This window comes from Amblyraja radiata, chromosome 18, assembly GCF_010909765.2.
Source record: "Amblyraja radiata isolate CabotCenter1 chromosome 18, sAmbRad1.1.pri, whole genome shotgun sequence".
NCBI classification, from domain to species: domain Eukaryota; kingdom Metazoa; phylum Chordata; class Chondrichthyes; order Rajiformes; family Rajidae; genus Amblyraja; species Amblyraja radiata.
Window position 1 is genome coordinate 33042757 of NC_045973.1, and position 27396 is coordinate 33070152.

General features: G+C 46.1%; 1 protein-coding gene across 2 annotated transcripts in view; it reads left to right on the top strand.

The window, feature by feature from the left end:
* The window catches only part of sema3f (semaphorin 3F), a 213449-nt gene that overhangs the window by 3405 nt on the left and 182648 nt on the right, over positions 1-27396 (top strand). For both annotated transcript variants that reach the window (XM_033037079.1, XM_033037080.1), the window contains exon 2: positions 1935-2081. In XM_033037079.1, the coding sequence (XP_032892970.1) occupies positions 1979-2081 (103 nt within the window). In that variant the 5' untranslated portion in view covers positions 1935-1978. The remainder of the gene's footprint in view (positions 1-1934; positions 2082-27396) is intronic.

The window sequence follows — 27396 nt, forward strand, 5'->3', positions numbered from 1 at the left end:
TCTGATGGGAGTGTAACTAAGAGGGTGTGTCAGTACATGTGTTTGTATGAAATGTGTGAGTGTGAATCTGAGTGTGAGTATGCGCATGTGTTTGTGTATCGTATACTGTCAGTGCATGTGTATGTGTGAAACGTGTGTGTGTGTGTGAGAGAGAGAGAGCGAGAGAGAGTAGGTGTCTATATCTGTCCCTATGTTTCTGGCATTGTTATTACAAATGTGTGTATTACCATGAGTGTGTAAGTATGTGTGATAATGTGAGTGAATCTGTACCTCTGAGTGTATTGTTACTAAGAGTATGCATTTGTGTATGTTATTGTGTATGTGTGTATCTGAGTATCTGCAATTATGTTATTATGTGTATGCAAATGTATTTCTGTGAGTATATATTACCAAAAGTGTGTAATATGTAGTGTGTATGTGTATAACTACAATGGCAATTGTCTGTATCTATTAGTGTGCCCATGCATGTATGTATTACTGTGAGGGTGTGTTACTGTCAGTGTGTGTTACTACAAGTGATTGTGTATGTGTTACTGGGAGTGTGTGTGTCCAGGTTGGTATGCCACTGCATGTGTGTGGTACAGTCTGTGAGTGAGTGTGTGCATACGCCCTCTGTGCATATGTGTTTGTGTCTGTGTGCATGTTACTTTGTATTTGTGTGCATGTGGATGTGTGTGTGTGTACATTACTCTGTGTGTGTATGTTATTCTGTATGTGACTGAGTGTGTGTGAGAGAGAGACAGAGAGAGAGAGAGAGACAGTGTGGTGTGTTTCTGTGTCTGAGTTGACCCAGTGATTGAAGATCCTTTTTTTAATTTCCTTGAAGTACTGAACAATTTGCTCTGTGGCCTGCCGTTTTTAAATTACCTTGTTCGGAAGTATTATTCCATTTTCTCAGCGGTCACGGTGGTGAATTGAATTTTCAGTCCACATTGCAGCTTCATGAATTTCTACTGAGTTCCATTAATGAAACCCTCCTCGGTCACCCTGACTGTGTTACTGACTCTCTCTCTCTGGGCAGAAATTACTCTGACTTTGATTTTCATCTATTGCCTTTACATTGAGCCCTTTGTATGTAATTGTTTTCCATTCGCTGTTGCTTAATGGGAATATTCCTGCAACCAGTTTTAACAGCCTGCTTCGCAACCCTAATCATCCCAAGTCTTCGGCTGAGATTCAAATCCCCAATGAAATGCATTATCGGAGTTGGCATATCTATCGGTCTGGGGAATTTAGAATTCGACAAGAAAGATTGCAGGATTTGTGGAGAGATGGTGGAGAGGGTGATCTGGCACTTAACTATCAAGGGAGCCTGCTTGTGTATCTGCAGCTAGCTCGCTCGCCCCTCAAAGAATCGCACCTTTAAAGGAGGTTCACATCTGCTATAAATAATATTATTTTAAGTAGGAATTTATAGACTCACAAAACAGCTTTGTTAGTGCAGAGAGCAGTGCTGGAATTAGAATGGAAATGGGACCGGTTTGCAGCAATAATAAGTGTTTATTTTTGTACGGGAGTTGAGATCTGCTTAATGTACTCAAAGGGATTATTTGCATGTGCCAAAGCTAATGCTTCAAACAATGATTAATTATTGCGTTGATAACTGTTTTCACGCTGTGCCCTGACTCTGCTGCAAGGCCATTGTGCTTTTCTTTCTGCACAGGGGATTTTGTTCTTTTGTAATATGTCCACTCCTCCCAACCCTCCCTCCGACACCGCCCTTCTTCCATCCCACCCTAACACCTCCTTCAGTCCCTCATTTTTCACTGCGCTGATATTAAAGTTACTATGGTATTCAGACTTCTCTCCTTCTCTGTCTCGTATCAACAAACCCACAAAAAGCTGGATTTAATCACCACTGAGCTGTTTGCCTAACCACTCAACTGATGAGGGATTATGTTTTTCTTGTCCTTTGTACCTCAATCCTGATGCAGGTCTAAAGACTCCTGGTTCTTTGTAATCGCTGGCTCCAGTTGCCATGGGTCACCTTCTGGCTACCTGGTTCCTGGTCCTTTCCCTGTGGAGCTTCACTACAAGAGGTCAGCAGCAGAATGCCCCCCGGGTTTATCTCAGCTTTAAAGGTAAGCAATGTGTGTGTCATTGTGAGGCAACTTGGCAATGATTTAAGGCTAGGCAATTTATTGCTTGACGGGTTTGTTGGTGTTAGGCAAGCAGTGTTTAATCGAGCTATCTTCACAAAGGCAACGAGTGGTATACTGTAGAACTATCAGTTGCTTTGAGGGCTGGAGAGCGGGTTAGTCATTGTTTTATAATGGAGCAAGATTATTTGGAAAATTAATAATATTTTACCCTACATCTGTAGCTGGCAGGGCACAGTCTTTCTCCACAACTAAATGTCAGAGATGTATTCATTGTCAACGATCATTCCAAGGACTCTCTTTATTTCCAATTAAAACCCACAGTGTTTTATTAACTGCAATTAATTTCCTTGCTCCATGCCCTGAGAATTATAGGGCAAAGACCACAGTTGTTTCCAGAGTTTATTCACAGGGGTTATAATTGCAAACACGCTTTTTTGTGAAATCTGTCACAGAGTTGCCCAGGGGAGTGTTTGCACCAAGGGTAGAAACCTTGTCTTGGGACAGTATGTGTGAGTGTGTGTGTGTATTCCTGAGCAAATGGATACAAATGTGTGCTGTGCCATTCTATCCGTGTCCAGTCCAATACAAGGTGCTCACGTTGTCAATACAGTGAGAAGCAAACTGGCACAATTAAAGGTTTAAACAGACCTCGTCACTTTGCGTTTAATCGATGAACAATAATGGATTTGTCCTCTGAGCAAGTCACCGCCTCAGTAACAGGGATCTCACCATCATTGATGATTAGCCGACCTTGTTCAGACTGGTACCAGCATCTGCAAGGTTTCACCAAGCTAGCGTTAAACAAGTGAAAAACACTTTGTAGCTGGTCAGGTCTCACATAGGGTTGAATCCTTGGTTACATCGATGCATGTGGATTGTGTGTGTTGGGGGGGGGGGGGTGAATGGGGGTTGCTGAAGTTAGGGTTTGTGCCCTTAGAATTATGAGTCTTCAATCTGGTGATGATAATATACCCAATTGCTCAAGTGCTGGATAGTAAATGTTATGTCTTTGTGTGTGGAACGGACCTGCAGTTTATACTGAGGATAGACACAAAGTGTTGGAGTAACTTCGCGGGTCAGGCAACATCTCTGGAGAAAAAAGGATGGGGGACCTTTCGGGTCAGAACCCTTCTTCAGACTCCAGATGCTGCATGACCCGCTGAGTTCCTCCAGCACTTTGTGTCTCAATGTTATGTCTTCACTGTGCAGGATGTTAGTGTGTACATTTTCACTGCAGTGCTGGTTGATGTGAAGACTGGTGAATTTGTGACTTAGAATCTCACGTTTCATTGCAAGAATCAAGTCTTTTCTTGGTTTCCGGAATAAACCTCCAAGTTGACTTTATTTGTGATGATTTGATCGCCTCAGTTTTGTTGGCTTTCAATGTTATTTGGTGGGTGCGTTTGGAGGGATCGAGTTGTGACGTACTAGAGGTTTTGAGGGGTCTCCATGCTGATGGAATGAAGTCCAAACAAATGCGTTGAATGCGCCCAGCTGGGGAACTGCTGGTAAAGGTTCAATACCTTTGCCTGGAAAATTCATTGACATTGCGGTGTTAAATTCAATGATTTTGACCTCGGGCAAAGCATGTTAACACCAACTTCCAGGTCATGTTGCGCCACTTGTATAATTTTACCAGGCACTTCTTGTTGTGAGTCCCCCTCATGACCCCAATGAAATGTTGGCATCCGGAATACATAGAATGAGTGACCTGACCGAATACAAAATTAAAACTCAACCCAACTGTGGCTGATATTTAACTATTGCAGCCACATTCACTTTATGGGGTCACCAACTTTAATTAAAGCGGTAAGTGAAGGTAAGTGGTTTGTTTTTGTTTCAACTTTATTTTAATTAATAACAGTGTTTTAAATAGCATTTGCTATGTTAAACGTGTCTTAAGGTGGATTTATTAGCTGATTCATTTTTCAATGAACTACCATGAATAATATGAATTATTTCATTATTTTCAACTCTAGTTATGGAAAGGGATAAGATAGGTCTGCAAATAAAGTCTTGAATTAGGGGGAAGGTTGACTATAACTGCGAAGGAGAGGACCAGGCAAAATAAATTGGGAGATGATACTGGTGATAAAACATCAACAAACTAGGTGGACTTTTATTTTAAAGGGGAGTTCGTAAGATTTAGGGCCAACAGGTCCCACGAAGGTTGAAAGGCAAAGATGGCAAGTTCAGGGAATCCTGGCTGACAAAGGACATCAAAGATTTTATCAGGGAGTAAAAATAAATAAATGGCAACTGGGAAAATGCAACTGGGACCAAGGGAGTCTGACGAGATATTGAGAGTGTGCGCGACAGAACTTAAGAAAGAAATTAGGAGGCCAAAAAAGGGCCATGAAATATCCTTGGCAAGTGGTGTAAGGATGATTTTCTGACTGGAAGTCTGTGTTACTGGTGCATTTAGCGATCATACTGGATCGCTTGCTGTTTGAGATGTATATTAAAGAATTGGATATGAATGTAGGTGGTGCAATTAGTTAGTCCTTTCTTGAATATATTTAATGATTTATATTTAATGATCCGATGGTAGAAAACTCATAGATTCGGCACTTTTTTTAACCAAAAATAATTTAAATCAACTATTTACAAAAATACACACAAAAATACAAACAAATCCACCACCATAATACAAAATAAACAAATATTCTTAAATATGACATAACTATTTCCCCATCCTTGTTGAGGATACATTCCACAGTTTGGCAATCCCGGAAACCCCGCATGTTGCCAGTGGACAACGCGTAGTCCCTTTCTAGCACCACCCGGGCACGAACGTAACCCTGGGAAAGGGTCAGGCAGACGGCTCAGGCCAGATTCGCCACTCTTTGGGTGAAGAAACTTCTCATCAACCCAGTCCTAAGTGGTTTACCCACATCCTGTCCCTGTGACCCCTGGGTCTGGGCTTCCCCACTACCCATGTCAGGCCAGCAGTCTATAGTTACTTTGTTTCTCTCACCATCCTTTTGAAATCTACTGAGCCACAGCATCGAATTCCAGACTTGGGGATCATATTTTCAATCTCACTTTCAACGAATATGTGTTTCTCAGCAGCAGTAAGAAAAATGTGTCGATGTTTTCACCATGTGGCCTGATGAGCAAAGGGGAGAATGGCCCTGTTTCCCTGTGACGTCTGGCTTCACCCCCCAGCCCTGCCCCTCTGCTTTCAGTCTGAAGAAGGGTTCTGACCCAAAGCATCACCCATCCTTTTTCTCCAATGCTGCCTCACCCGCTGAGTTACTCCAGCACTTTGTGTCTATCTTTGGAGAATAGAGTTGGGTGTGGCACAGATGTAGAGTTGCTGCCTTACAGTGTCAGGGAACCAAGGTCGATCCTGATTATGGGTGCTGTCTGTATGGAGTTTGTACGCACTCCCTGTGACCGCATGGGTTTTCTCCAGGTGCTCCGGTTTCTTCCAACACTCCAAAGATGTACAGATTTGTAGGTTAATTGGCTTTGGTAAAAATTGTAAATTGTTCCTAGTGCGTAGGATAGTGCTAGTGTACGGAGGTGATCACTGATCGGCGAGGACTCGGTGGGGCCTGTTTCCACATTGTATATCTAAAATCTAGTTGCTGGGACTTCCATTGTCCTATGGATGGTGCTACTGGCCTCTGAACACTCAGTACTTGTCCGGTGTTCAGTACTCTCCGCTCTGACTATTTCCCCCCCCCCCCATTACCTGAGGAAACGGAAGGGAATTGTTTGGGAATAATTAGAGAGCAAATACAAGGAACAGTGCACTGTGCATTTCTTGGGCGAGCAGAATGAACTAGAAGTGTTGGGTCAGGCTGAGGTTTGGCTTCTCCCTTATTGCGATGAGTCATTGGATTGCTGAGCATCTCAACAGCTTGACTGTGGTCGGAAGTCTGTGGTCAGGTACCAAGGCAAGCCCTTACACTCAGGTGGTGAAGTGCAAGCTGACTCCACTACTGGTCACCTGGCGGAGATGCTGCTCGCACTGTGACAATTATACCCCTGTTGCAAGTAAGCTCTGACTCCGCATTAATCACAGAACGTAGGAGAACAACATGTGACATGTATAGCACAGGAACAGGCCCTTCAGCCCACAATGCCCGTTTAGTTTAGTTTAGAGGTGCAGCATGGAAACAGGCCTTTCAGCCCACCAATTCCACGCCGACCATCGATCACCCTGTACACTAGTTCTATGTTATCCCACTTTCGCATCCCACACACTAGGGGCAATTTACAGAAGCGATTTAACCTACAAAGCTGCATGTCTTTGGAGTGTGGGAGGAAACCGGAGCACCCGGAGAAAACCCACATGGTCCAGAATGTACAAATTCCATACAGGCAGCACCAGTAGTCAGGATCGTACCTGGGTCTCTGGCGCTGTGAGGCAGCAACTCTACCTCGTGCACAGCAAGGTCGCAGAAACAGCAACATGTTAATGAGTAAGTGATGGGGTAGAAATAAGTTGGAATTCTAAAGCATAAAACAATAAGCAGAATTTCACCTCCACAATTAGCCACTTTTTAATGTATTTGCATGAAGTGGATTCATGCAAGAATGGATTTCTATCTCAGAATGTTTCTAGGTATGGTTGAGAAATACGCATTAGCTGCACTCCAGGAAAATTCCCTCTAAACCTCATCAAATAATGCGATTGGGCCTTTTGCATTCATCTGAGATGGTAGAGGGCATCATCTCGCCCACAAGATGGCAGCTCCAGCAGTGTTGCAAAGGTTGGGCAAACGTGACTAGCTTAGATGGAGCATCTTGGTCAGCATGGAAGAGTTGGGCAACTCTTCACCATCTCCTCCTCACTTTAGTCTAGGCCCAGACAATGAATATCACATGTGGCAGTCCACCCTATTACTTCAGGTGATCGTCCAGGCCCTCAAGAATTGAGTGCTGTTTACAATGACCATGCCAAATAAGTTACCCTGACGCCAAGTAAGGAATAACGGTATGAATTGTGCATTGCACAGCCCGATAAGGAGACAACCAGATTCAATGGCACCATTCCAAAGGGAACTAGCTATCTAACTGAAAAGGAAGTGCATCACAGGACCACGAAGGAAGAGTACGTGAATGAAAACTGTTTCAAAGGAGGCAGCCTTGTAACAATGGATTAAATGGACTTCTTCCACAGTCTCTCAATAAGTGCTCCAGGTCTGTCAATGTGCAGATGTGCAAGCTAGATCATGACATGAGGAGCATACATTACTAATGATACCAGGAATGGGTCCCTGACACTTGCTGGTACCGTACAGAGACAAAACAGATAGAGTCAGACAGCACAGAAACAGACTATGTGGCCCAGCTTATCCAGCGAAGCTCAAATTTACAACAAAGGGACACAAAATACCGGAGTAACTCAGCGGTTCAGGCAGCATCTCTGGAGAACATGGATAGGTGTCGTTTTGGGTCGGGACCCTGAACAAAAGGTTATGCTGATAACTAGATGAGGAAAGATGGTATGCAGTTTAGCGTCATGGAAAATATAGCATGTGATGGTCAGACTGAATGGTCTGCTGTGAATTCTCTTGGTTTCGATAGCACTCCAGAGACTTGAACGGTGGTTGAAACGTCTGAAGAAGAGTCCCGACCTGAAACGTCACCTATCCATGTTCTCCAGAGATGCTGCCTGACCCGCTGAGTTACTCCAGCACTTGAAACCAGTACAATTTCTTGCAAGGTATTGCAGTGTTGAAGGTTTGATTTGCAGACAAGTTCCTATCATTAGGGCTAAAGGGAGAACAAAATCAGGCCCCTCTTACTCTTTCCTCTCTGGTGGTCTCCACTGGAAAGTGTGTCTGGATATGAGAGGCATTCGACTGGGATGTGCCTGTCCCTTCCTATTGGAGTAGTCTGCCCCTCAAAGGTGGGAAAGTAGATAAGGCGCTGGTGGGACACACACATGTGTTCAGCAGTCCTCATCTGATGCTGAGCACCTGTAGGAGGCTGCAGTTTGGGGACTCGAAGGGGGCGTGGAAGGGAGGTATTCATATAAAGTACATCTTGATGCATTTAAGTGAAATGTTGGCTCACTAGGGAGACTGGAGATTTCAGATGAGTAATCCACCGATCTATATCGAGCCTTTGGCACCCATATCATCCCCACTCACACGATTGGATTGCCGTAGCGATACAGCGCATTCCTGCACAATGTTGTCAGGAGTCAGGAGTGTTTTATTGTCATATGTACCAAAACTGAACAATGAAATTCCCACTTGCAGCAGCTCAACAGATGTAGTACTTTGTAAAACCCACAATAAACAACAAAACAGTTATATATATAAATATAAATGATACTTTATTTCATATACACACGCACACACACACGCACACACACACACACACACACACACACACACACACACACACACACACACACACACACACACTGTGTATATATACTGTATATAGTTTGGAGCCTATTTAGAAGTTGTAGTGTTTAATAGCCTGATGGCTGTTCCTGAACCTGGACGTTAGAGTTTTCAGGCTCCTATCTCTTCTTTAGGAGTGAAATGAGAGTGTGGACAGGGTGGTGTGATTCTCACTGAGGATTTGTTATGCCCCTGTCCCACTTAGGAAACCTGAACGGAAACCTCTGGAGACTTTGTGCCCCACCCAAGGTTTCCGTGTGGTTCCCGGAGGTTTTTGTCAGTCTCCCTACCTGCTTCCACTACCTGCAACCTCCGGCAACCACCTGCAACCTCCGGGAACCGCACGGAAACCTTGGGTGGGGGCGCAAAGTCTCCAGAGGTTTCCGTTCAGGTTTCCTAAGTGGGACAGGGGCATAAGGCAGCGACTCGTGTGGATCGGGTCGATGTTGGGGAGGTCAGTACCCGTGATGGACTGGGCAGTGTTCACCACTTTGTGCACTCACTCGCTGTATCGCTGAATCCATGTGTCAGCAATTTCCGAACAATAAGCCTGCTTTTATTTGTCCTGACGACGGAAATACAAGAAGGGTTACGGCAAAAATGGGGTTAAACGTCAGCCCTTGGTCATTAGTGCTTGAGAACCAATCTGAAAAAAAGAATCAAATACCTGAGCAGTGCATACTCCAAGAATAGGCGGGTGCTCCACGGGTGACTCTTTGGTGATATGAGACCCTGGATTTGCTGCTGCTGGGCCCATGCTGCGAAGGGGTCTATTTTTAATCCAGTCAAATTTTCACATCTCCTCAATGGGAAACCTGCCTCAGTCATTGAGCCTGTCGGGACAAATATAATTATGACCCCTTCCCCACCATGTGTTCGACAAGAAAAGATACATTGCCATGCATGCTGTCCACTAAATAACTATTTATGCCCCAAGTCCTGTGTATTTTACAGAAGGCTGTGAAGGCCAAATGAATGTGGTTTTCTTTAAGGAGGAGATTGATAGATTCTTGATTAGTACGGGTGTCAGGGGTCATGGGGAGAAGGCAGGAGAATGGCATTGAGAGAAAAAGATAGATCAGCCATGAATGAATGACGGAATATTAATGGGCTAAACGGCTTAATGCTGCTCGTATAACGAATTAACTTACACACTTATATGTAATATAAAGGAACTGCAGGTGCTGGTTTATACCAAAGATAGACACAAAATGCTGGAGTATCTCAGCGGGTTGGGCAGCATCTCTGGAGAAAATGAATAGGTGACGTTTTGGAATGGGTCCCTTCTTCAGATCAAGGGTGAAGAAAGGTCCCGACCCGAAACATCATCTATCCATGCTCTCCAGAGATGCAGCCCAACCCGTTGAGTTACTCCAGCATTTTAAGTCTATCCTGTCTATTTCAGTTGGCACAGGGAAGAATGTAAGGGAATATCCCAGCTTCCTTCCTTGTGGCATCATAGGTCTGCAAACTGGAAATCCCTCTCCTTAAACACCCTCTCCCTCCATCATGTGGTATTGCGTTACAGCTTTGAAAGCTTCCTTCAGACCCTTGTCTTCAGCCTCTCCGTGGAATGGGAATCATGTAGCGCTGAGAATGTTTACCCAGCTGTTATGAATGAGCAACCTTGCACACCCCAGTCTCCAGGCAGCATTCCATTCCCCTGGGCCACAGGGCGGTGGTGCTAACGGAGCTGCTGCCTCACAGCTCCAGTGGCTCAGGTTCGATCTCGACCCTCGGTGCTGTCTGCGTGGAGTTTGCAAGTTATTTTATTCTGAGGCCATAGCCTCAGAATAAAAGGACGTACCTTTAGAAAGGAGATGAGGAGGAATTTCTTTAGTCAGAAGGTGGTGATTCTGTGGAATTCATTGTTGTGGAGGCCAAGTCATTGGGTATTTTTGAGGCAGAGATTGATAGATTCTTGATTAGTTTGGGTGTCAGGGGTTACGGTTAGAAGGCAGGAGACCTCTCACCCGTCCACCTTTGTGCCCCGGGCATCCGATCTTGAGGGCGGAAAGGCCAGACCCCGGTTCACCCTCCGACCGGCCTCGCTCCTCGCGACTGTTGTTGCCGGATCCCTCTGTTCTTCGGGGGGACGAGTAGGGGGCGGCTCGGCGGCTCCCCCTGCAGGCCACGGCCCGCCGGGTCAAGTATGTCTGTCCGGGCTGCCCACCCAGTCTTGTGCCGTGTTTCATAGTTATTGTTCTCTGCATTTCTCTTGGAGTTGGTGGACTATGAAGGGGATATTCATTGTATCTCTAGATGCAAGGAATCCACATGGATGGCACACAAACAAAAGCTTTTCACTGTACCTCCGTACAAGTGGCAATATTAAACTAAACTAAACTAAACTAACTGTGCTGCTGAGCCACAACTAGTAACTTCACCTCAGCCCTTTGACTGGGCCCTGGAAAACGGTGGAAACTCCGAGCAAGTGAAAGATTGCGGGGAAACGGTTTTCCCCTCCAGCTGAGTGATCGATATTATCTGAAAATATCATTCATTTTGGAATAGGACACCATTCTATGATAGGGTGGCATTGTGGCACAGTGGTAGAGTTGCTGCCTCAGCGCCAGAGACCCGGGTTCCATCCTGAACATGGGTGCTGTCTGTACGGAGTTTGTGACCTGCGTGGGTTTTCTCCAGGAGCTCCGGTTTCCATCCACACTCCAAAGACGTGCAGGTTTGTAGTTTAATCTGCTTCAGTAAAATTGTAAATTGTCCCTTGTGTGTGTAGGATAGTGCTAGTGTGAAGGGTGATCGAAGGTCGACAGGGACATGGTGGGCCGAAGGGCCTGTATCCATGCTGTATCCCTAAACTAAAGTACTAAACTAAAGGACAAGGCTCCGTACTCGGCCCCCTCCTCTTCATCATCTACATCCTCCCCCTTGGTCAGATACTCCGCCACTTCAACCTGGACTTCCACTGTTACGCCGATGACACCCAGATCTACCTCGGCACCAAATCCCCCCACAACCCCCCCCTCTCCCATATCAACTCCTGTTTGTCAGCTATAAAAACCTGGATGCAACATAACTTCCTCAAACTCAACAGCGATAAGACAGAATTCCTCCTCATAGGCTCCAAAGCCACACTCAGCAAAATCAATAACCCCACTCTCACCATCGACGGCACCACTGTCTTCCCATCTCCCCAGGCCCGCAACCTTGGCGTGATCTTTGATTCCACCCTCTCCCTTGAACCTCACATCCGCCATGTCATTAAAACCTCCTTCTTTCATCTCCGCAACATCGCCAAAATCAGACCCTCTCTCACACCTCCCGCTGCTGAAAGACTCATCCATGCCTTCATTTCCTCCGGACTGGACTATTGCAACTCATTTCTCCTTGGCATCAGCTCCACCTACATCAACCGACTTCAACTGGTCCAGAACGCAGCCGCCCGACTCATCACCCACACCAAATCCTGACATCACATCACTCCAGTCCTCAAACAACTTCACTGGCTTCCCATCTCCCACCGGATCACCTACAAAATCCTGATCCTCACCTACAAAGCCCTCCACCATCTGGCCCCCCCATATCTCACTGACCTCCTCTCCCCCTACCAACCCTCACGGTCCCTCAGATCCACATCAGCCGGTCTCCTCTCCATCCACAAGTCCAACCTCCGCAGTTTTGGGGACAGAGCCTTCTCCAGGGCAGCTCCCAGGCTCTAGAACTCCCTCCCCCAACTGAGTCCCGCCTCAAGACCCATCTCTTCACCTCTGCCTATCCTTAGCCCCACGTCCCCCTCCCTTTTCATCTGTGCATTAATTGCCTCATATTGTGTTTTGAATTGAATTCTGTCTTTACTTTGTGTACTAGTCATATCTCTACTATTTATTTCATTCCCCTTACATGTTTTTCCTCTACCTGCTAAATTTTTGTAAGGTGTCCTTGAGACTCTTGAAAGGCGCCCATAAATAAAATTTATTATTATTATTATTACTACAGTCCCTCCCTTCCACAGCACTGCCATTCGGTATAAGCTCAGCCTCAGGTTTTCCCTCAGGAAAGAGGAAACGGCAACAAACTGACCCAGGAGATTAAAAATACACCTAGGATGGCATGCGGGATAGGGTGGTGGGGGAGGGGAAGGGATAGGGACGGTATGACATATGACCAGGGGATTTCCTTGCAAAAAGGGCCTACTGTGTAAACAAGCATTTAATTGGATACACTTACAAAGCATGTTCAGGATGACATTGGACCCGTTTGTGCGCGCCTGCCAAAAGCGTCTCTGTAACCACTAAACCAAACCCCACAGTGATGTTGTTGAAATATAATCCCACATGCACGGCCCTGGTGCTAAGCACAGACTTGTTGAGCAGTGTGTGATTCCAAAATACTTTCAAAAGCTGCATCTCAGTGACATTTATATCCAAAATAATCTACTCTCTTTATCTCAGAAACCAGACAGGAGGACAGCAATAGAATCATAAAGTCATACAGTGTGGAAACAGGCCCTTTGGCCCAACTTGCCCACACCGACCACCACGTCCCATCTACACTAGCCCCATCTGCCCACATTTGGCCCATATCCCTCTAAACATGTCCTATCCATCGACCTGTCTAATTGCTTCTTACATGTTGTGATAGTCCCAGCCTCAACTACCCCTCCCCCACCGGCAGCTTGTTCCATATATCCATTATCCTTTGTGTGAAAAAGTTACCCTTCAGATTCCTATAAAATCTTTCCCCCATCACCTTAAACCTATGTCCTCTGGTTCTCTATTCCTCTAATCTAGGCTAAGTGGTCCTTCCACGCTGGGTCCTCCTTCATTCTCAGCGGTACGTCTTCCGACTCCCAGGTGGCCCTTCCTTCCTCGATATTTTATTCACCTCTATAAGATCACTCCTCATCCTCCTGCAGTACAAGGAATAAAGCCCTAGCCTGCTCAACCTCCCCCAATTGTTCAGACCTTCGGGCCCTGGCAACATGTAATTCTGTAGGAAAGAACTGCAGATGCTGGTTTAAATCATTGGCAATAATCATTGGCCTTTCATTGGCAATAATCGAGGATGAGAGCTATGTTGAAGGTAAATGCTGGAGTAACTCAGCGGGACAGGCAGCATCTCTGGACAGAAGCAGTGGGTGACATTTTGGGTCGAGACCCCTCCTCAGACTGATGTCAGGAGAGGGGGCGGGACAGAGATAGAATGTAGTTGGAGACAGTAAGACTGGTGGGAGAACTGGGAAGGGGGGAGGGGATGGGGAGAGAGGGAAAGCAAGGGCTACTTGAAGTTAGAGAAGTCAATGTTCATACCGCTGGGGTATAAGCTACCCAAATGAAATATGAAGTGCTATTCCTCCAATTTGTGCTGGGCCTCATTCTGACAATGGAGGAGGCCCAGGACAGATAGGGGGAGTTAAAGCGTTGAGCAACCGGGCGGGGGATTAGGTAGGTTAAGGCGGACTGAGCAAAACGATCGCCGAGCCTGCACTTAGTCTCACTGATATACAGGTGTTGACACCTGGAACAGCGGATACAGTAGATGAGGTTGGAGGAGGTGCAAGTGAACCTCTGCCTCACCTGAAAAGACTGTCGTGGTCCTTGAATGGAGTAGATGGGGGGAGGAAAAGGGACAGGTGTTGCATCTCCTGCGGTTGCAGGAGAAAGTACCTGGGGAGGGGGTGGTTTGTAGCAGAGGTAGTTCGGGGATAAGGCCAGTGTACGCCTGGAACAGTGATTGTTTGACGTACCCTACAAAGAGGCAGGCATAGCTAGGGCCCAGGCGAATGCCCATAGCTACGCCTTGGATTTGGAGGAAGTGGGAGGAGTCGAAGGAGAAGTTGTTACGGGTAAGGACCAGCTTAAGTTGTTAAAGGATAAACGGAGGAGTGTGTTAGTAGGATGGAAATTGGCTGGTTCTGCAGTCGGTAAATCTTCTCTGCACCCTTTCCAACGTGACAATAACTTTCCTATAACATGGTGCCCAGAATGGAACACAACTCCAAATGCGACCTATGCAACATCTTATATAACTGCCTCCCAACCTCTATACTCGATACTCTGAATAATGAAAGCCATTGTGACAAAACCCTTTGTGACCACGCTACCCAGTATGATGCCACCTTCAAGGAACTACGTACCTGCATTCCTAGATCCCTCTGCTCTACCTCACATCCCAGAGCTCTACCATTCACCACGTCGGTTCTCCTTAACAATCTGGGTACCTGAAAGTCTTCAGTTAAGGAACTGGATTAATAGCAGATGGTTTGTTTTGGAATCACTGGATGTTATTGTGCAGATATACTTGAGTACAAGAATAAAGACATCTTCTTGCAATTATAATCAGGCCCTGGTGAGACTGCACCTGGAATATTACATCCTGCTCTGGTCTCCCTTCCCCAAGAAGGTTATATTTGGTGATGGAAGGATTGCACACAAAGGTTCATCAGGATGATTGCGACGATTGTTGAGGAGAGGTTGTTTTAGGTCTGTGCTCCCTTCGGTATAGAAGAATAAGAGGTGGTCTCATTGAAACGCATATATTGTAAGTGTGATGAAACTTGAAAGGGTAGATGGAAAGAAAGATGTTTCCCCGATTGAATTACATAGAACCAGGGGACAGCCATTCTAGGTAGGGATGAGAAGATATTTCTTCGCCCTGAGGCCAGTGAATCTTTTAAATACCCTCTGCAAAGGGGCGACAGAGGTTCAGTTGCTGCTTATATTCGAAAGAATAGATTGATTGTGGACATTGAGAGAATCAAAACGCCACTATCCATGTTCTCCAGAGATGCTGCCAGACCTGCTGAGTTACTCCAGCACTTTGTGTCTTTTTGTGTAAACCAGCATCTGCAGCTCCTTGTTTCTACATTTTGACAGACCACAACCTCTGCTGTGTTTAGTTGAGAGTTCAATTTCTGCTGGGTTTATCATAGAATTTAGTATCTCCTGGAGTTCCGTAATGACATCCTTTCATGATGTTCAGTATCTGCCCAGTTTACCTGCTGGAATTTGATCATTGCTTGTCCTATCTGGGACACATGACAATAAACTCTCTTGAATCTTGAATCTATCAATTGGCATACACCCATGACTGAGACCTATTTCCTTCGCTCCATAGATGCTGCCTCACCCGCTGAGTTTCACCAGCATTTCTGTCTACTCATGACTGTGACAGTCTTCTGGCAATGAGTTTATATTCGGTGTGATACTGGGGTTCCTAGTATTTAGGAGACATTTGGGTAGGCAGATGGATATGCAGGGTTCATCGTGGGCCAAAGGGCTTGTCCTTGTGTTGTTCTGTTCTATGTTCTGGGCTTAAGAGCTGGTGTTTTTGTTTTTAGGTTTTTTAGCTTTAGTTTTAGGGATGGTAAAAGGCCCTTTGGCCCATCGAGTCCACGCTGACCACAGATCACCCGTTCACACTACCTATGTCACCCCACTTTCCCATCCACTCCCTACACACTTGGGGCAAGTTACAGCAGCCAATGAATGGACAAGCCCGCACGTCTTTGGGATGTGGGTGGAAACCGCAGCACCCGGAGGAAACCCATGGGAGAACATGCAAACTCCACACAGACAGCACCCGATGTCAGGATCGAACCCGGGTCTCCGGCACTGTGAGGCACCAGCCCTACCAGCTACGCCACTGTGCCACCCATCTGCTGGGCCTGAGGAGAATCTGGGTATAATTTTTCACATTCCTGGCCATTAAAGTGATCTATTTTGATTAGATATGCCTGACGGGACTCGGGTAGATCGCACAACTCCAGAAGATAAGATTTATGTGTTTGCTGGGCCAAAGAAATTGCTAGGGCCTTTGGAGAAGCTTGGTTTGGAAACTGCTTGGTATACAGATAAACCTTTACACCTCAGCTGTTAATTTAGTTTTGTCTCACACTTTCAGCTTGTTAGGGGATTAAGATGTATAAATCCTGCAAACTCGTTAGCAGTGCTTCATTTCCCCAGGATGATAAGGCTGCTTACCTCATTATGCTACCCATTTTTTGCCAAAATAAAAATCTCCTGCTTGAAGCCTCGCTGAAGCAGTGTGTGATTATGCATGAAACCATCGCTGCATACTCACCAGAAACAGCCAATCTTTTGCTGATAAGAAGCAAGTAACATTCCTGAGATGTAGGTTTCATATAACGATAAATTCCCATTTGTTTTTAGTTTAGTTTAGAGGTACAGCGCAGACAGAGGCCCATCGGCCCACCCAGTCCACACGACCCACCCAGTCCACACGACCAACAATCCTCGTTCATTAACACTGTCCTACACACACAAGGGGCAATTTTACATTTATACCAAGCCAATTAACCTACAAACCTTTGGAATGTGGAAGGAAACCGAAGATCGCGGAGAAAACCCACGCGCTCACGGGGAGAACAGGTAAAACTCCGCGCGGACAGCACCCGTAGTCGGGATCGAACCCGGGTCTCTGGTGCTGTAAGCGCTGTGAGGCAGCAACTCTACCACTGCGCTCCTTGGTGAAATATCCTGACACACACCAATGTGAGCGGCAGAGGAGGAATGAAAAAAGAAATCAAATGCAAAATCTGCAGAGCGGTAATACAATATTTTGAGCATTAAAGTGAGCAGGCAAAATTTTGTTAGGAGAATTGCAGAGAGGGTTCACGGAGGTTGATTCTTTTTGGTGAGAAAAAAATCTGCAAAATCCTTTAAAACAGACAACCATTTTCTAGAAAATCAGAGCAATTTATTTCACTGATTGACAATATCTGCAGGGCTGCACAGTGGCACAGTGGTCGACTTGCTACCAGTTGGTAGAGTTGCAATAACAGTGTACAGAAAGAAATAATGCCTCCAAGCCTACATTTTTCAGAGCCCATTTGGAGGTTGTAGTGTTTAATGGTTGTAGTGATGGCTGTAGGGAAGTAGCTGTTTCTGAACCTGGACGGTACAGTTTTCAGGCTCGTATCTTTTCTTCCCTTCTTCCGGAAGGCAGGAATGAAATGAGTGTGTGGCCAGGGTGGTGTGGGTCTCTGATGATGCTGGCTCCCTTATTGTGGCAGCCTTCATTGTAAATGCCTTCGATGGTGGGAAGGTCAGTAACCGCGATGGACTGAGTTGTGTTCACTGTGGGGCGGGGAGGGGGGAAGAGGACAGTGAGAAAAGGGGAGAGGCAGAGGCTTCTGAAAGCTTTGTCTGGTGTTCCTCACCAACACCCAGCCCCTCCCCCCCTCCCCCTTCCACCAAGTGAGTCAAACCTCCGTGCAACGATCGGGCGTTTGCCAACGAAAGAGGTTGACCCTGCAGGAAGCTACTCAGCATCGGGAAAATCTGGAACTGAGTAGAGTATGCAGCTCCGGGGACTGGGTGGTGACTTATTAGTACAGTGTCTTCTCAGCCAACTCTGAAAGGGTTTATCCAGGACCAGGGAATTGCACAGCACAGAAGGAAGCCATCTGACATGTCCCCCTGGTGCTGCCTCATTCAAAGAATGAGCCAGTCCCACCCTCTCCCTTGATTTTTGATTTCCTTTGTAAGCACACACTCACTTCCCTTTTGAAAGTAACAATTGAATCGGACTCCACCATTCTTTCTGGCCTGCGAGTTGCAGAAAGTAACTTGCCAATAACACACATGCACACACATTCTCGCACACACCCACAACCACACACACACACACACACACACACACACACACACACACACACACACACACACACACACACACACACACACACCCCCCACACACACACATTCTCACACACACACACACACACACACACACACACACACACACACACACACACACACACACACACACACACACACACACACACACACACACACACAAATACACACCCATCCACAAAGACATGCATTCTCACATCCATTCATGAAAACACACACAGCCAAAATCACATACACTAACACACGTACGTGCAGGTGCACATATACACACACACACACACACACACACACACACCTTAAGCACACTGAGACGCACTCATTTGGATACACACAAATAAACACACTGTTACACACACACACACACACAAATACATACAGAAAAATGCACACAAACACACACACACAGAGACACCATGCACACACTTAGACTTCTACAGACACACATTTATATGTGTTCACACCTTCTCAACAACAAAGATACACCCTTATTTTTGTATACCGTCCTTCACGGACAGATTTTCCCACACACCCATACACTGGTGTAACCACTAACACTATCACCCACACTCACTGCATCTTGCGTAAGACATTTGTCACATGCCAGTCGGGGTGACGATGCACTTTAACACCATGCACCCTTCTTAATCTGAATTGGCAGCTTTGTGCACTTGAGATGGGTGGAGCAGTGGCTGTTCTTCAGTGGGGATGAGACTCCCGCCTCCAAACTTCTCTTATCCAGCCAGCAGATGGTTCAGAGACCGCCAGTGGTGAGAAGCAGCTGTTTACCTCCCAATCCACTAAACCTGAGAAAAGATGAATGTTTAAGAAGGAACTGCAGACGCTGGAAAATCGAAGGTACACAAAATTGCTGGAGAAACTCAGCGGGTGCAGCAGCATCTATGGAGCGAAGGAAATAGGCAACGTTTCGGGCCCGAAACGTTGCCTATTTCCTTCGCTCCATAGATGCTGCTGCACCCGCTGAGTTTCTCCAGCATTTTTGTGCACCAAAAGATGAATGTTTTTGTTTAAGGCTAGGATTTCATTAGCTCTACTGGATTCAATGATTCGATGATACTTTATTGTCACATGTACTTAGGTACAGTGAAATGCTTTGTTTTGCATATAACTAATCATACAACAGACCTCACTAGGCGGTACACAAGTGTCGCCACGTTTTGGTGCAAGCAACGTTACAAAAGTTCACTATCTACTGTCTGGCAGCAGGTCTACCATCCCCTTCCCCTTCAGGCCAACCTTCCTTCTCGGCGGCCCCAATGGGTAGCTCTCTGAGGGCCTCCCCGATCTCCGACATACAAAGGTGATCATTACAAATCAAGCCATTTCTGCGTTTTAATAAGATTAATGCCCCACTTGTGGCATCATGCCTGGCACATTATCAATGCAGTGTGTGGCATGCAGATCCTTGCAATGCCTCACCAGTTTGACCGACACTTGGGTCTTCATAGCAATCTCACCATTTCAAACAATCCAGTAGGTGGGTTTGAATTGTCCATCTGACCTGGGTTTTGAATTCATATTACTGGATTAGTGGCCCTGGCTTCTGCATTGTTGATCCAGCAACATAACTGGATTATAACGCAGCACTTTGACAAGTAGTAATGAGATGACATTCCAATTTGTACCCCTTCCACTTCTTAATCCCATTACCTGCTCTCAACCTCTCTGTTCAATGGCATGAAATAGAAATTTTAGTTTTAGTTTTTAGTCATAGAGATACAGCGCAGAAGCAGGCCCTTCGGCCTATCGGGTCTGTGCCGACCAGCGATTCCCGCATATTAACACTATCCTACACACACTAGGGACAATTTTTACATTTACCAAGCCAATTTACCTACATGGGGGTGCGGGAGGAAAACGAAGATCTCGGAGAAAACCCACGCAGGTCACGGGGAGAACGTACAAACTCTGTACAGACAGCACCTGTAGTCGGGATCGAACCCGGGTCTCCGGCGCTGCAAGCGCTGTGAAGCAGCAAGTCTACCATGCCGCCCTCCCAGAGATGTCCCAACCCGCCTCCACATCCTGACTCCCTAAGCAGCTGGAAACCACACTTGTACAGATGCTTATTGCGAGCATGGTTGGACATGCTTGCGTTTCCTCCTGCAGTTGAATAAATTGCCCAAGACTCTAGTTTTCGGACCAGAGGCCCATGACTAATGGTGTGCCCCAGGGATCGGTGCTGGGCCCATTGCTGTTTGTGGTTTATATCAACTATTTGGATGAGAATGTGCAAGGCATGATTAGTAAGTTCACAGCTGAGACTAAAGTGGGCGGTTTCGTAGAAAGTGGTTATCGAAAAATGCAGCAGGGTCTTGATCAGCTGGGCAAACAAACCCTGCAATGGCTAATGGAGTTTAATCCAGGTAAATGGCAAGATGTTCCATTTTGGGAAGTCAAAACATGACCAGACCATCACAGTGAATGGCAGGGCTCTGGGGAGCCTTGTAGAGCAGAGAGATGTAGGAGTACAAATACATAGTCCCCTGAAAGTGGCGTCACAAGTAGGTGGGTAAACAAGGCTTTTGATACATTGGCCTTTATTTAGCGTATATAGAGTATAGCATTTGGGACGTTATACTACAAGACATTGGTGAGGCTGAACTTAGAGTCATAGAGTCATTGATCCATAGAGTCAGTGTGGACAAAGGCCCATCAGCCAACTTGCCCACACCGACCAACATGTCCTATCTACACTTGTCCCACACTGTGCGTTTTCCCGATCTATTCCTCTCACGATTTTGTACACTTCTGAATGATCACCTCCCGTCCTCCTGTGCTCCAAGGAATAGTGTCCCAGCCTGCTCAACCTCTCCCTATAGCTCAGGCCCTCGAGTCCCGACAACATCCTCATGAATCTTCTCTGCACCCTTTCCAGCTTGACAACATCTTTCCTATAACACGGTGTCCAAAACTGAACACAACACTAAATGTGGCCCAACCAACATCTTATGATTTTGAGTACTCTGCTCAGTTTTGGTCACCCTGCTCTGGGAAGGATGTCATTAAGCTCAGATGTGCGTAGAGAAGATTAACAAGGATGATGCCAGGGCACAAGGGCCTGAGCTGTAGGGAAAGCTTGGGCAGGTTAGGAATTTATTCCTTGGAGCACAGGAGGCTGAGGCTGATCTTCCAGAGGTGTATATGATCATGAGGGGAATAGATATGGGAAGGGGGAATCAAGATCCAGAGGACATAGGTTTATGTTGAGAAGGGAAAGATTTAATTGGAACTTGAGGGGGAATCTTTACCACTCAGAGAGTGGCGGGTATGTGGAACGATCTGCCAGAGGAGGTAGTTGAGGCAGGTATTCTCACAGCATTTCAAATACTCTTGGACAGGTACATGAATAGGAAAGGTTGAGAGTGATATGCCAAATGTGGGAAAATAGGATTAGTTTAGATGGATCTTAGTTGTCATGGTTGAGTTTGGCTTGAGGGCCTGTGTCTATGCTGACTATGACTTTAATTGGAGTAGGATTACTCAGGCATCTGTACCTCTGCAAAATTCCCAGTCAGGATTCTGGAACTGATAATGAAATGGAGGAAAAAGTGATTTAATGTAGGATGAGAGTAAATGGGTGGTTGAAAGTCAGCTGTCTTGAGTGGGTCACAGGACATGTTTCTGTGCTGTGTATCTCCCTGGGGCTCTGACTTTAATGAGGGAAAAGGTCAGAACAATTCCAGATCAACATCAGTCTGAGGAAAGCTCTCGACCCGAAACGTCACCCATTCCTTCTCTCCAGAGATGCTGCCTGTCCCGCTGAGTTACTCCAGCATTTTGCATCAACCTTCAACATAGCTCTCATCCTCGATTATTGCCAATGAATGGCCATTGAACTTGGAACAAGAAGTCGGCACGGTGGCGCAGTGGTCGAACTCCTGCCTTACAGCACCAGAGACCCGGGGTCCATCCTGACTACGGGCGCTGTCTGTATGGAGTTTGTACTTTCCTGCGTGACCCGCGTGGGTTTTCTCCGAGATCTACGGTTTTCTCCCACACTCCAAAGACGTTCAGGTTTGCAGTCGAATTGGCTTGGTACAATTGTAAATTGTCCTGAGTGTGTGTGTTATAGCGTTAGTGTGCGGGGATCGCTGGTCGGCGCGGACGTGGTGGGCCGAAGGGCCTGTTTCCGAGCTGTATCTCTAAAACTAAACAACTAAAACTAATAGGTCTCGTAAAGTCATCATGTTCCTTAAGGAAAGACCAACAGGCAATTCAACCACTGGTATTGGAGTTCCCTTTCAGATGTCATTGTAATCCATATCTGAAGGTCTCGACCCAAAACATCACCCATTCCTTCTCTCCAGAGATGCTGCCTGTCCCTCCGAGTTACTCCAGCGTTTTGTGTCAATCCAGGAGATAAAACTGGGCGCAGTCCATGACCCCAGACACAACTCTAACCAAAGTGCACACCTCACCCCTTTCCCCGAGGAACATCCACCATCCATACCATTGGGAGAATATTTCCTCCGCACTACCTGCCCATTCTTAGTTTAGAGATACAGCACGGAGACAGGCCCTTCAGCCCACCAGGCCCTCGCTGACCAGCGATCCCCGCACCTTAACACTACCCTACACACTGGGGACAATTTACAATCTTGACCGAGGCCAATTAACCTACAATCCATAACGTCTTTGGAGTGTGGGAGGAAGCCGGAACACCCGGGGAAAACCCACGTGGTCACGGGGCGAACGGACAAACTCCGCATAGACAGCACCGTAGACAGGATGGAACCTGGGTATCTGCCGCTGTGAGGCAGCAACTGTGCCACCGTGCCACCCCTCTGCCCAGGTGGGACGTGTAGATGGGGCATGTTGGTCGGTGTGAGCAAGATGGGCTGAATGGCTTGTCTCCACACTGCATGGCGCTATGGCTTTATTCCCAGATGGCATTCACGTCACTGCTCTGCAGAAGAAGATTGCTCTGACTTTAATAACCTGCCCATTTACAGCCATGAATACTAATCACATGGTGTATGAGTTTGCCTGCTCACTCAATCAGGGTGTAGAGAGGTGCTCGCATGTGAAGACTGTGGATTCAATGTGAAGCACTGATTGTAGCACCTTACGCTAACATAATGATCTAAATCAATGGCAGAAGCTGGCAGGGAGTTACAACAGGGAATTACAAGCAAGTTACTTTGTTAGCACCCACGGACAGAAAAAATGCAAACTTGAACGTGGTCCCAAAGACAATCACCAAGGCAGCTTAAGATGGCATGTCTCAGGATCAACCCTTTATCAGAACTGATGGGGAGGACACTTAGATCGATCATGTATTTCAGTTTGTCTGCATCAAATTGTTTCATTGCCAGACCTGTCATTCTGAAAAGGGGATGTGAGGGAGATACAGCATGGGGTGTGGTTCTGAGATTGACTCGATACTGAAATACTTTTGCATGCATTGCTAATTACAAATAATTCCACATAACTCCATCAAAAGGAGAAGTGAGAGAAAGAGAGGGAGTGAGAAAGAGAAAAGAGAGAGAAAGTGGGGGAGAAAAAGAGGGGGGAGAGGGAGTGAGGGGAAAGAGAGAGGAGAGATAGAGAATGTGGGGGAAAGAGATGAATAGAGAGAGAAAGACAGAGAGTGGGGCAAAGAGAAAATGGGGGGAGAGATAGAAAGTGCCGAAAAGAGAGAAGGATGGAGAGAGAAAGACAGTGAGAGTGGGGGAAAGAGAGAGAGGGGGGAGAGATAGCTTACAGCTGCAAGAACGTGTAGCAATCAATAAAGGGCTATAGGCGTATTGCGAGTTTATGTACAGGGACATATCTATCCATGCACTGTATACTTTTATTTATACTTATGCATTTTAAATATGTATGTCATGTTTTATACTTTGGCAATATAACAATTTTTTTTTATCATGCCAATAAAGTTTTTAATTGAAAATTGAATTGAAAATAGAAAGTGGGGAAAAGAGAGATGGATAGAGATAGAGAGAGATTGAGGGAGAGAGGGTGGAGGAGAGAGGGAGAGAGAGAGAACGGAATTTCCACCATTTCTTTAGTCATTGACGGAACATAGAATACAAAGAACATCAAAGATTGGCAAATATTGCAGCATTGTCACTTTGTGTCAACGTCCCATTGTGCAAAAGATACTTTTAGAATGTGAAGGCACTGATTTAGGCAGACACAAATTGATAAAGGTGAGTAAACAGAACAGGAACTTTGTTCCCTGTGCCAGGCTCGAAGTACAAATGTAGAATGTTCACACCTCCAAGTGAAATATGAGTATGAACACCATCACGAATGAAAATAGAACATACACTTCATGGGGGATGAAATTCAACACCACTGCAAACAGTAACACAAAGAGAAGAATGTTGGCCACCTCGTCCACCTAGCCAGAGTTGCCTTGTTATTCCAGAAACCAAGTCCAATTTCCTCCTTTAAACTTCTGTTACCTCATTTATGCTGACAATTTCCCAAACCTGGCGGCTCAGTGGGGCAGTTTGTAGAGTCACTGCCTCACAGTGCCAGAGACCCGGGCTCAATCCTGACTTTGGGTGCTGTCTGTGTGGAGTTTGCACGTTCTCCCTGAGGTTGCGTCGGTGTTTAGTAGGCCAGCGTCTATGTTGCGCCTCGCTGTATCTCCTTTTGTACCCTGTTTGTCAAATTCAATATGAATTCCACATTTAAATTACGGAAGTAGCAAAGAGGATAACGTGTATCTTGCTTACAGTCGATTTTACAAAGAACGATTTTTATTTTAGTTTAGCCAGCAATACTACAGGTATGATCGACCATAGTGCGAGATGAGTGTATGCATGTTTGATCTTAGTCATCCTCCTGTTTAGTGCCACAGGGAATGTACTTCCTCAGTAAAGCTGAAAATATCCTTTGTTACTTAATCTGGGTTAAAATCCCACTTGTAGGTTAAATACAGGCGCCCTGTTTAGTCCTGATGTTATCTGAACTTTAAAATGGAGACACAAGGAACTGCAGATGCTGGTTTACAGGAGAGAGAAAAACAAAGTACTGGAGTAACTCGTTCAAAAGGGTCTGAAGAAGGGTTTCGGCCCGAAACGTCGCCTATTTCCTTCGCTCCATAGATGCTGCTGCACCCGCTGAGTTTCCCCAGCAATTTTGTGTACCTACTGGAGTAACTCAGCGGGTCAGGCAGCGTCTCTGGAGAACATGGATAGGTGATGTTTCTGGTTGGGACCCTGCCTCCTCAGTTATAATAGCTCCTGTGTCTTTTATTAGAGAGAAGACTTTCATTTGCTTGAACAGCTTTGTTTTTTAGTCCCAGTAGTACAGGCAGTTTAGATTAGTTTAGAGATACAACATGGAAACAGGCCCTTCGGCCCACCGAGCCCACCCGTTCACACTAGTTCTATGTTATCCCACTTTCACATCCACTCCCTGCACACCAGGGAACAATTTTTGCTGAAGCCAATTAACCTACAAACCCGCACGTCTTTGAGATGTGGGAGGAAACCGGAGCACCCAGAGACAACCCACGCGGTCACAGGGAGAACGTGCAAACTCCACACAGACAGCACCCGAGGTCAGGATCGCACCCAAGTCTGTGGCACTGTGAGGCAATGGCTCTACCAGCTGAACCACTGTGACCCCCCCCCACTGTTCTCTGTACCCCCACCTCTGAAACTTGGAATCCGTTCCAGACCATGTCTGCAGGCTTCCTCTCATGCACGGCATTAAGGATCGTAAATGTGTTTGAAGTCATTTCGAGCCGCGGGTTTACAGTAAATGAGCAGACTTTCAGTAATGTGTCCAACAGAAGTCAGGTGAGGGAGTGGAAATGCCACTTTGGTTCAGTATGGGGTGTCGTTCTGAGTTTGATATACTGTTGAAATACTCTTGCACGCGTCCTTATAACTCAAGCACTCTAGTTGCAACAAACAAATTACAAGGTTTTAATCTAATCTTACGATTGTAATAAAGCGAGCAGTCTTGTTCCCGTGCCAGATAATGTTATCAGAATCAAAACTAGAGTTTTATGTTTGTGTATGAATGCTATAAACAGCTGAGCCCCTCAATTAGACATAGTCTGCACATCGCTACTACAATCTGTTACATAGCCAGCGGCGGCATGGTGGTACAGCGGTAGAGTTGCTGCCTTACAGTGCCAGAAACCTCGGTTTGACCCTGACTACGTACTGTCCATGTGGAGTTTGCACGTTCTCTCTGTGACCGCGTAGGTTTTCTCCAGATGCACTGATTTACTCCCAAACTCCAAAGATGTGCGGGTCTGTAGGTGAATTGGCTTCTGGAAATTGTCCCTAGTGTGTAGGATAGAACGAGTGTACGGGTGATCATTGGTCGGCGCAGACACGGTGGGCCGAAGGGCCTGTTTCCACGTTGTATCTCTAAACTAAAGTCCGCAGGTTGTGACAGGGTTCAGTTCTTGCAGATTGTCCGCAAGCCAAACCGTTGCAAAGCAAACCATCCATGAGTTGGAAATGGTCCAAATCATTAGATCACAGAAACATCTATGATGGGGCAGCGAATGGGCTTGGAAAGATGCAGCACCAGCCAGCTTCACTGACATAGAGTTATAGAGTTATAGAGCATGAAAATAGGCCCTTCAGCACAACTTGCCCACACAGACCAACATGCCCCATCTGCACTAACTCCACCTACCTGCGTTTGCCCCATAACCTAAACCTATCCAATCCATGTACCAGTCTAAATGTTTCTTGAACATTGCGATAGTACCTGCCTCAATTACCACCTCTGGTAGCTCATTCCATATACTCATCACCCCCTGTGTGAAAAAGGTGCCCACAGATTTCTTTTAAATCTTTCCCCTGTCACCTTGAACCTGTGTCATCTGGTTCTCGATTCCCATATGCTATGTAAAAGATCCAGTGCATTCACCCTATCTATTCCCCTCATGATCTTATACACCTCTGCAAGATTACACTAAGGGATAAAGTCCTAGCCTGCTCAACCTCTCCCAATACAGTAGCTCAGGCCCTCGAGTGCACTCTTTCCAACTTGACAACATCTTTCCTGTAACTGGGTGACCACAAGTGAACACAATACTCCAAATGTGGCCTTACCAATGTCTTGTACAACTGTAACATGACCTCCCAACTTCTATACTCAATACCCTGACTGATGAAGGCCAATGTGGCGAAAGCCCTCTTGACCACCTCATCTACCTGTGACACCACTTTCAACGAACTATGTACCTGACTCAGTGAGTCTGCTCAACACTCCTAGCCCTGCTTGGCTTTCCCCAGCCCCGGGTTGTTGAGGCTTTGGGGGAGAGAAAGCAGGTGGAAATGCCCTGTTCCCAGCTGGCAG